The sequence below is a fragment of the Eubalaena glacialis genome, chromosome 1, assembly GCF_028564815.1.
Source record: "Eubalaena glacialis isolate mEubGla1 chromosome 1, mEubGla1.1.hap2.+ XY, whole genome shotgun sequence".
NCBI classification, from domain to species: Eukaryota; Metazoa; Chordata; class Mammalia; order Artiodactyla; family Balaenidae; genus Eubalaena; species Eubalaena glacialis.
The window spans coordinates 95,707,262-95,715,981 of NC_083716.1; the positions used below are offsets into that span (position 1 = coordinate 95,707,262).

At 48.9% G+C, this 8,720-nt stretch overlaps 1 protein-coding gene across 1 annotated transcript; it reads right to left on the minus strand.

The window, feature by feature from the left end:
* Positions 1 to 361: 361 nt before the first annotated feature.
* On the minus strand, positions 362 to 7,303 carry LOC133091350 (mucin-2-like). Its single transcript, XM_061190558.1, has 7 exons — positions 6,868 to 7,303; positions 6,154 to 6,468; positions 4,200 to 4,436; positions 2,152 to 2,274; positions 1,124 to 1,264; positions 1,032 to 1,050; positions 362 to 506 (listed from the first exon to the last, which is right to left on the minus strand). Exons 1-7 carry the CDS (start codon positions 7,301 to 7,303, stop codon positions 362 to 364), a joined length of 1,416 nt encoding a protein of 471 aa, XP_061046541.1.
* Positions 7,304 to 8,720: the final 1,417 nt, after the last annotated feature.

Consider the following 8,720-nt stretch of genomic DNA (forward strand, 5'->3'; position numbering starts at 1 on the left):
TCGTGGTGTTGGTAAGAGTAGTAGTGTCTGAGGTAGAAGTAGGAGCACTCGTGGTGGGATAGGAGTATTATTTTCTGTGGTAAAAATAATTGCGATCATGGTGGTGGTAGGAGTAGTAGGTTCTTCGGTAGAAGTAGGAGCGCTTGTGGTGGTGGTAGGAGTAGTAATTTCTTTGGCAGAAGTAGGATTGCTCCTGGTTGTGGTAGAAGTAGCAGGGTCTGTCTTACAATTAGGTGCTCTCGTCATGGTGGCAGGGGTAATAGTGTCTGTGGTAGAATTAGAGGCACTCGTGTTGGTGGTAGGTGTAGTAGTGTCTGTGGTAGAAGTAGGATCGCACGTGGTGGTGGCAGTAGTAGTTGTCTCAGTGGTAAAAGTAGGAGCGCTCGTCGTGGTAGAAGGAGTAGTAGTTTCTGTGGTAGAAGTAGGAGCGCTCGTGGTTGTGGTACGAGTAATAGTGTCTTTGGTAGAAGTAGAAGCGCTCGTGGTGGTTATAGGAGTAGTAGTTGCTGTGCGAGAAGTAGGAGCATTCAAGGTGGTGGTAGGAGTAGTAGTGTCTTTGTAGAAGTAGGAGCGCTCGTGGTGGTGGTGGGTGTAGTAGTTTATGTGGTAGAAGTAGGAGCGCTCGTGGTGGTGGTAGGTGTTGTAGTGTCTGTGGTAGAAGCAGTTGAGCTCTTGGTGGTGGTAGGAATAGTAGGTCCTGTGGTAGAAATAGGAGCATTCGTTGAGGTGGTAGGAGGTGCAGGGTCTGTGGTAGAAGTAGTATCGATCGTGTTGGTGGTAGGAGTAGTAGTTTCTGTTGTAGAAGTAGGAGCACTCGTGGTGGTGGTAGGAGTAGTTGTTTCTGTGGTAGAAGTAGGAGTGCTCGTGATGGTGGTAGGCATAGCAGGGTCTATGGTAGAAGTAGTTGCGTTTGTGGTGGTGGTAGGAGTAGCAGATTCTGTGGTAGAAGTAGGAGCGCTCGTGGTGGTGGTAGGAGTTGCACAACCTGTGGCAGAATTAGGAGCCACCGTGGTGGTGGTAGTAGTAGTTACTGGGGCAGAAGTAGGAACGCTCGTGGTGGTGGTAGGAGTAGTAGTTTCTGTGGGAGAAATAGGAGTGCTCGTGGTGGTTGTGGATGTAGTACTTTCTTTCGTAGATGTAGGAGCGTTCGTGTTCATCGTAGGAGTAGTAGTGTCTGTGGTAGAAGTAGGAGTGCTCGAGGTGGTGGTAGGAGTAGTAGTTCTTGTGGTAGAAGTAGGAGCACTCGTGGTGGTGGTAGTAATAGCTGGGCCTGTGGTAGAAGTAGGTGCTCTCTGGGTGGTGGTAGTAGTATTTTCTTGGGTAGAAGTAGGAGCACTCGTGGTGGTGCTGGGAGTAGTAGTTTCTTTGATAGAAAGAGGAGTGCTGGAGGTGGTTGTTCGAGTAGTAGTTGTTGTGGTAGAAGTAGGAGCACAAGTGGTGTTGGTAGAAGTAATTGTTTCTGTGGTAGAAGTAGGAACGCTCGTGCTGGTGATAGGAGTACCAGGGCCTGTGGTAGAAGTAGTTGCGTTTGTGGTGGTGGTAGGTGTAGTAGAGTTTGTGGTAGAAGTAGGAGCGCTCATGGTGCTGGTAGGAGTAGTAGTTTCATTGGTAGAAGTAGGAGCGCTCGTGGTGGAGGTGGGAGTAGAAATATCTGTGGTAAAATCAGGACGCTCATGGTGGTGGTAGGAGTAGTAGTGTCTGTGGTAGAAGTAGGAGCACTCGTGGTGGTGGTAGGAGTAGTAGAGTCTGTGGTAGAAGTAGGAGCGCTTGTGGTGGAGGTGGGTGTAGGAATATCTGTGGTAAAAGTAGGAACGCTCATGGTGGTGGTAGGAATAGTAGTGTCTGTGGTAGAAGTAGTTGCCCTCTTGGTGGTGGTAGGTGTAGTAGTTTCTGTCATAGAAGTAGGAGCGCTCGTGGTGTTAGGTCGGTGTAGTAGATTTTGCGGTAGATGTAGGAATGCTCGTGTTAGTGGTAGGTGTAGCAGTGTCAGTGGTACAAGTTCGTGCTCTCGTGGTGGTCGTAAGAGTAGTAGTTCTGTGTTAGAAATAGTGGCGCTCATGGTGGTGGTAGGAGTTTTAGTGTCTGTGGTAGAAGTAGGAGCATTAATGGTGGTGGCAGGAGTAGTAGTCTCAGTGGTAGAAGTAGGAGCGCTCGTGGTGGTGGTAGGAGTAGTAGTTTCAGTGTTAGAAGTAGGAGCACTTGTGGTGGTGGTAGGAGTAGTTGTTTCTGTGGTAGAAGTAGGTGCACTCGTGGTGGTGGTAGGAGTAGCAGGGTCTGTGGTAGAAGTAGAGGCATTCCTGGTGGTGGTAGGAGTAGCAATTTCTGTGGTAAAAGTAGCAGCGCTGGTGGTGGGGTAGGAGTTGCACTGTCTGTGGTAGATCTATGTGCCGCCATGGTGGTGGTAGTAGTAGTTTCTGGGTTAGAAATAAGAGCGCTCATGGTGGTGGTAGGAATAGTACTGTCTGTGGTAGAAGTAGGAGGGCTAGTGGTGGTGGTAGGTGTTGACCGTCTGTTTTAGTAATAGGAGCGCTGTGCTGGTTGTAGGTGTACTAGTGTCTGTGGTAGAAGTAGTAGTGCTCGTGGTGGTGGTAGTAGTAGTAGTTTTTGTGGTAGATGTAGGAGCGCACATGATAGTGGCAGGAGTAGTAGTGTCTGTGGTAGAAATAGGAGCGCTTGTGGTGGTGGTAGGTGTGGCAGGGTCTGTGGTAGAAGTAGTTAGATTCTTGGTGTTGGTAAGAGTAGCAAGTTCTGTTGTAGAAGTAGGAGTGCTCATGGTGGTTGTAGGATTTGCACGGTCTGTGGTAGAGGTAGTAGCCACCATGTTGGCGGAAGTAGTATTTTCTGGGATAGAAGTAGGAGTGCTCGTGATGGTGGTAGGAGTAGTAGTTTCTGTGGTATAAGTACTTGCACTCGTGGTGGAGGTAGGAGTACTATTGTCTGTGTAGAAGTAGGAGCACTCATGGTGTTGGTAGTTGTAGTAGAGTCTGTGGTAGAAGTAGTTGCGCTCATAGTAATAGTAGTTGTACTAGTGTCTGTGGTAGAAGTAGTGGCGCTCTTGGTCGTGGTATGATTAGCAGGTTCTGTGGTAGAAGTAGGAGCGCTCTTGGTGTTGAAAGGAGTTGCATGGTCTGTGGTAGAATTTGCAGCCCCGTTGGTGGTGGTAGTAGTAGTTTCTGGTGTAGAAGTAGGACAGCTCGTGGTGGTGGTAGGAGTAGTAATTTCTGTGGTAGAAGTAATAGCGCTCGTGGTGGTGGTCGGTTTAGTAGTGTCTCTTGTAAAAGTAGGAGCGCTTGTGGTGATGGTAGGAGTTGCACGGACTGTGGTATAAATAGGTGTGCTCGTGATGGTGGTAGGAGTAGTAGTTTCTGTGGCAGAAGTAGGAGCGCTCGTGGTGGTGGTAGGACTAGCAGGGCCTGTGGTAGAAATTCGTGCTCTCGTGGTGGTGGTAGGAGTAGCAAGATATGTGGTAGAAGTAGTAGCACTCGTGGTGGTGGTAGGAGAAGCAGGTTTCTTGGTAGGAGTAGGAGCGCTCTTGGTAGTGGTAGGTGTAGCAGGGTCTTTGGTATAAGTAGGTGCTCTCGTGGTGGTGGTAGGAATAGTAGTGTCTGTGGTAGAAGTAGTGGAGCTCGTGGTGGTGTTAGGAGTAGTAGTGTCTGTGGTACAAGTAGGAGCGCTTGTGGTGGTGGCAGGAGTAGTAGTCTCAGTGGTAGAAATAGGAGCACTCGTGGTGGTGGTAGGAGTAGTAGTTTCTCTGGTAGAAATAGGAGCGCTCTTCATGGTGGTAGGAGTAGTACTGTCTCTGGTAGAAATAGGAACGCTCGTGGTGGTAGTGGGAATAGTAGTTTCTGTGGTAGAGGTAGGATCGCTCCTGTTGGTGGTAGGAGGAGGAGTGTCTGTGGAACAAATAGGTGCTATCGTGGTGGTGGTAAGAGTAGCATGGTTTGTGTTAGAAGTAGTTTCAGTCATTTTGGTTGTAGGAGTAGCTGGTTTTATGGTAGAAGTAGGAGCGCTCGTGATGGTGGCAGCAGTAGTAGTCTCAGTGGTAGTAGTAGGAGCGCTCGTGGTGTTTGTAGGAGTAGTAGTTCCTGTGGTAGAAGTAGGAGCACTCGTGGTTGTGGTAGGATTAGCAGGGCCTGTGGTAAATGTAGGTGCTCTCTTGGTGGTGGTGGTAGTAGTTACCTGGGTAGAAGTAGGAGCGCTTGCCGTGGTGGTAGAAGTAGTAGATTCTGTGGTAGAAATAGGAGTGCTAGTGTTGGTGGTAGGAGTAGTAGGGTCTCTGGTAGAAGTAGGAGTGCTCGTGGTGGTAGGAGGAGTAGTAGTGTCTGTGGTAGAAGTAGGATCGCTCATGGGTGTGGTAGGTGTAGTAGTGTCTGTGATAGAAGTAGTTGTGCTCGTGGTAGTGGTAGGATTAGTAGTGTCTGTGGTAGAAGTAGTTGCTCTCGTTGTGGTGATAGGAGTAGTAGTATTTGTGGTACAATTAGGAGCTCTCTTTGTGGTGGTGGGAGTAGTAGATTTTGAGGTAGGAATAGGATGGCTCGTACTCGTGGTAGGAGTAGTAGTTTCTGTGGTAGAAGTAGGAGCACTCCTGGTCGTGGTAGGAGGAACTGTTTCTGTGGTAGAAGTAGGAACACTCATGGTGGTGGTAGGAGTAGTAGGGTCTGTGGTAGAAGTAGTTGCGTTCGTGTTGGTGGTAGGAGTAGCAGGTTCTGTGTTAGAATTAGCAGCCCCTGTGGTGGTGATAGTAGTAGATTCTGGGTAGAAGTAGGAGCACTCGTGGTGATGGTAGGAGTACTAGTGTCTGTGGTAGAAGTAGGAGTGCTCATGGTGGTTGTGGAAGTAGTAGTTTCTGTGGTAGAATTAGGAGTGCTCGTGGTGGTGGAAGGAGTAGTAGTGTGTGTGGTAGAAGTAGGAGCGTTCATGGTGGTGGTAGGAGTAGTAGTTAATGTGGTAGAAATAGAGAACTCGTGGTGTTTTTAGGAAAGCAGGGCCTGTGGTAGTAGTAGTTGCTAGCTTGGTGATGATAGTAGTAGTTTCCTAGGTAGAAGTAGGAGCGCTCTTGGTGGTGGTAGGAGTAGTAGATCCTGTGGTAAAAGTAGGAGCGCTCGTGTTGGTGGTTGGAGTAGTAGTTTCTGTTGTAGAAGTAGTTGCACTCTTGTTGGTGCTAGGAGAAGTAGTTTATGTACTAGAATTAGGTGCACTCTTGGTGGTGGTAGGTGTAGCAGGGCCTGTGGTAGAAATACATGCTCACGAGGTGGTGGTAGGTGTAGCAGGGTCTGTGGTAGAAGTAGTAGAACTCAGGGTGGTGGTAGGTGTAGTACTGTCTGTGGTAGATGTAGAAGCGCTCGTGGTGGTGGTGGGAGTAGTAGTGTCCATGGTAGAAGCAGTTGAGCTATTGGGGTTGGTAGGGGTAGTAGTTTCTGAGTTAGAAGTAGGAGCCCTCGTGGTGGTGGTAGGAGTTGCACAGTCTGTGTAAGAAGTAGGAGCACTCTTGGTGGTGTTAGTAGTAGTTTCTGTGGTAGAAGTAGGAGTGCTCGTGGTGGTGGTAGGAGTAGCAGGGCCTGTGGTAGAAATACGTTCTCTTGTGGTGCTGGTAGGTGTAGCAGGGTCTGTGGTAGAAGTAGTAGCATGCGTGTAGGTGGTAGGAGTAGCTGGTTTCGTGGTAGAAGTAGGAGCACTCGTGGTGGTGGTGGGAGTAGTAGTTTCTGTGGTAGAAGTAGGAATGCTGGTGGTGGTGGTCGGAGTAGTAGTTATTGTGGTAGAAGTAGGAGCATTCCTCATAGTGGTAGTTGTAGCAGGGTCTGTGGAAAAATTTGGTCCTCTCGTGGTGGTCGTAGAAGTAGTAGTTCTGTGTTAGAAATAGTGGCGCTTGTGGTGGTGGTAGGAGTAGTAGTGTCTCTGGTAGAAATAGGAACGTTCATGGTGGTGGCAGGAGTAGTAGTCTCAGTGGTAGAAGTAGGAGCGCTCGTGGTGGTGGTAGGTGTAGTAGTTTTTGTGGTAGAAGTAGAAGCACTCTTTGTGGTGGTAGGAGTAGTAGTGTCTGTGGTAGAAGTAGGAGCACTCGTGGTGGTGTTGGGCATAGTAGTTTCTGTGGTAGAAGTAGCAGTGCTCATGGTGGTGGTAGTGTAGTCGTGTCTGCAGTAGAAATATGAGTGCTCGTGGTAGTGGTAGTTGTAGCAAGGTCTGTGGTACAAGTAGGTGCTCCTCTGGTGGTGGTAGGAGTAGTAGTATCTGTGGTAGAAGTAGTGCTGCTCGTGGTGGTGGTAGGAGTAGGAGTTTCTGTGGTAGAAGTAGGAGCATTCGTGGTGGTGGTAGGAGTAGTAGTTTCAGTGGTAGAAGTAGGAGCGCTAGTGGTAGTTGTATGTGTAGCAGGGACTGTGGTACAAGTAGGTTCTCTCGTGTTGGTGGTAGGGGTAGTAGTGTATGTGGTAGAAGTAGTGGTGCTCGTGGTGGTTGTAGGAGTAGTAGTTTCTGTAGTAGACGTAGGAGTGTTCATGGTGGTGGTAGGAGTACTAGTGTCTGTGGTAAAAGTAGGTGTTCTCGAGGTGGTGGCAGGAATAGCAGGGTCTATGTTAGAAGAAGTTTCGCTCGTGGTGGTGGTAGGTGTAGTAGTTTCTGTGGTAGAAGTAGGAGCACTCATGGTGGTGGTAGGAGTAGTTGTTACTGTGGTAGAAATAGGATCACTCAGGGTGGTGGTACGAGTAGCAGGGTCTGTGGTAGAAGTAGTTGCGTTCATATTGGTGGTAGGAGTAGCAGGTTCTGTGGTAGAAGTAGGAGCGCTCATGGTGTTGGAAGTAGTTGCATGGTCTGTGGCAGAATTTGGAGCCCCGTTGGTGGTGGTAGTAGTAGTTTCTAGTGTAGAAGTAGGACTGCTGGTGGTGGTGGTAGGAGTAGTAGTTTCTGTGGTAGAAGTAGGAGTGCTCGTGGTGGTGGTCATTTTAGTAGTGTCTGTGGTAGAAGTAGGAGCGCTTGTGGTGGTGGTAGGTGTTGCATGGACTGTGGTATAAGTAGGAGGGCTCGTGGTGGTGGTAAGAGTAATAGTTTCTGTGGTAGAAGTAGGAGCGCTCGTGGTGGTGGTAGGACTAGAAGGGCCTGTGGTAGAAATTCGTGCTCTCGTGGTGGTGGTAGGAGTAGCAAGCTCTGTGGTAGAAGTAGTAGCACTCGTGGTGGTTGTAGGAGAAGTAGGTTTCTTGGTAGAAGTAGGAGCGCTCTTGGTGGTGGTAGTACTAGTTTCTGTGTTAGAAGTAGGAGCGATCGTGGTGGTGGTAGGAGTAGTAGTTTCTGTTGTAGAAGTACGAGAGCTCATGGTGGTGGTAGGATTAATACTGTCTGTGGTAGAAGTAGGAGAGCTCATGGTGGTGGTGGGAGTAGGTGTATCTGTGTTAGAAGTAGGAGCAGTCGTGGTGGTGGTAGGTGTAGTATTGTCTGTGGTAGAAGTAGTTGCGCTTGTGGTGTTGGTAGGAGTTGCACATTCTGTGGTATAAGTAGGAGCATTCGTGGTGGTGGTAGGAGTAGTAATGTCTATGGCAGAAGTAGGAGCGCTCGTGATGGTGGTTGGTGTAGTATTGACTGTGGTAGAAGTAGTTGCGCTCGTGGTGGTGGTAGGAGTTGTAAAGTCTGTGGTAGAAGAAGGAGCGTTCGTGGTGGTGGTAGGAGTAGTAGTTCCTGTGGTAGAAGTAGGAGCGCTCGTGGTGGTGGTAGGAGAAGCAGGGCCTGTAGTAGATGTAGATGTTCTCGTAGTGGTGGTAGTAGTAGTTTTTAGGGTAGAAGTAGGTGCGCTCGTGGTGGTATTAGGAGTAGCAGTGTCTGTGTTAGAAGTAGTTTCGCTCGTGGTTGTGGTAGGAGTATCAGATTCTATGGTAGAAGTAGGAGCATTCGTGGTGCTGGTAGGAGTAGTAGTGTCTGTGGTAGAAGTAGGAGCGCTCTTGGTGGTGGTAGTTGTAGTTTCTGTGGTAGAAATAGGAGCGCTCGTGGTGATGGTAGGAGTAGTAGTATCTGTTGTAGAAGTAGGAGCGCTCCTGGTGGTGGTAGGAGTATTAGAGTCTGTGTTAGAAGTAGGAGTGCTGTGGTGATGGTAGGAGTAGTAATGTCTGTGGTAGAAGCTGTTGACCTCGTGGTGGTCATAGGAGTAGTAGTTTCTGTGGTAGGAGTAGGGGCGCTCGTGGTGGTGGAAGGAGTTACAGGGTCTCTGGTAGTAGTAGGTGCTCTCGAGGTGGTGGTAGGAGTAGCAGGGTCTGTGTAAGAAGTAGTTTCACTCGTGCTGGTGGTAGCAGTAGTAGTTTCTGTGGTAGAATAAAAGCGCTCATGGTGGTGGTAGGTGTAGCAGGTTCTGTGGTAGAAGTAGGAGCACTTGTGATGGTGGTAGGAGTTGCACGGTTCACGGTAAAAGTAGGAGCCCCCATGTTGGTGGTAGTAGTAGTTTCTGGGGTAGAAGTAGGAGTGCTCGTGGTGGTGGTAGGAGTAGTACTGTCTGTGGTCGAAGTAGTGGCCCTCATGGTGGTGGTAGGATTAGTAGTGTCTGTGGTAGAAATAGGAGCACTCGTGGTGTTGGTACTATTTGTAGTGTCTGTGGTAGAATTAGGAGTGCTCGTGGTGGTGGTAGGAGTAGTAGTTTCTGTGGTAGAAGTACTTGTGCTCGTGGTGGAGGTAGGAGTACTATTGTCTGTGGTAGAAGTAGGAGCGCTCGTGGTGGTGGTAGGAATAATACTGTCTGTGGTAGAAGT

What these genes read in the sequence shown, in the direction of transcription:
- LOC133091350 (XM_061190558.1), bottom strand. Translation starts at nt 7,303, where the DNA reads ATGAGCTCTCGTACTTCTACAACAGAAACTACTACTCCTACCACCACC. An exon ending in TCCTACCACCACCACCAGCA is followed by an intron (nt 6,469 to 6,867) that starts GTCCTACTTCTA and finishes CGTCTACTACAG; the next exon opens with AAACTACTACTCCTACAACC. An exon ending in TACTCCTACCACCACCACGA is followed by an intron (nt 1,265 to 2,151) that starts GCGCTCCTACTT and finishes CCACAGGCCCAG; the next exon opens with CTATTACTACCACCACCACG.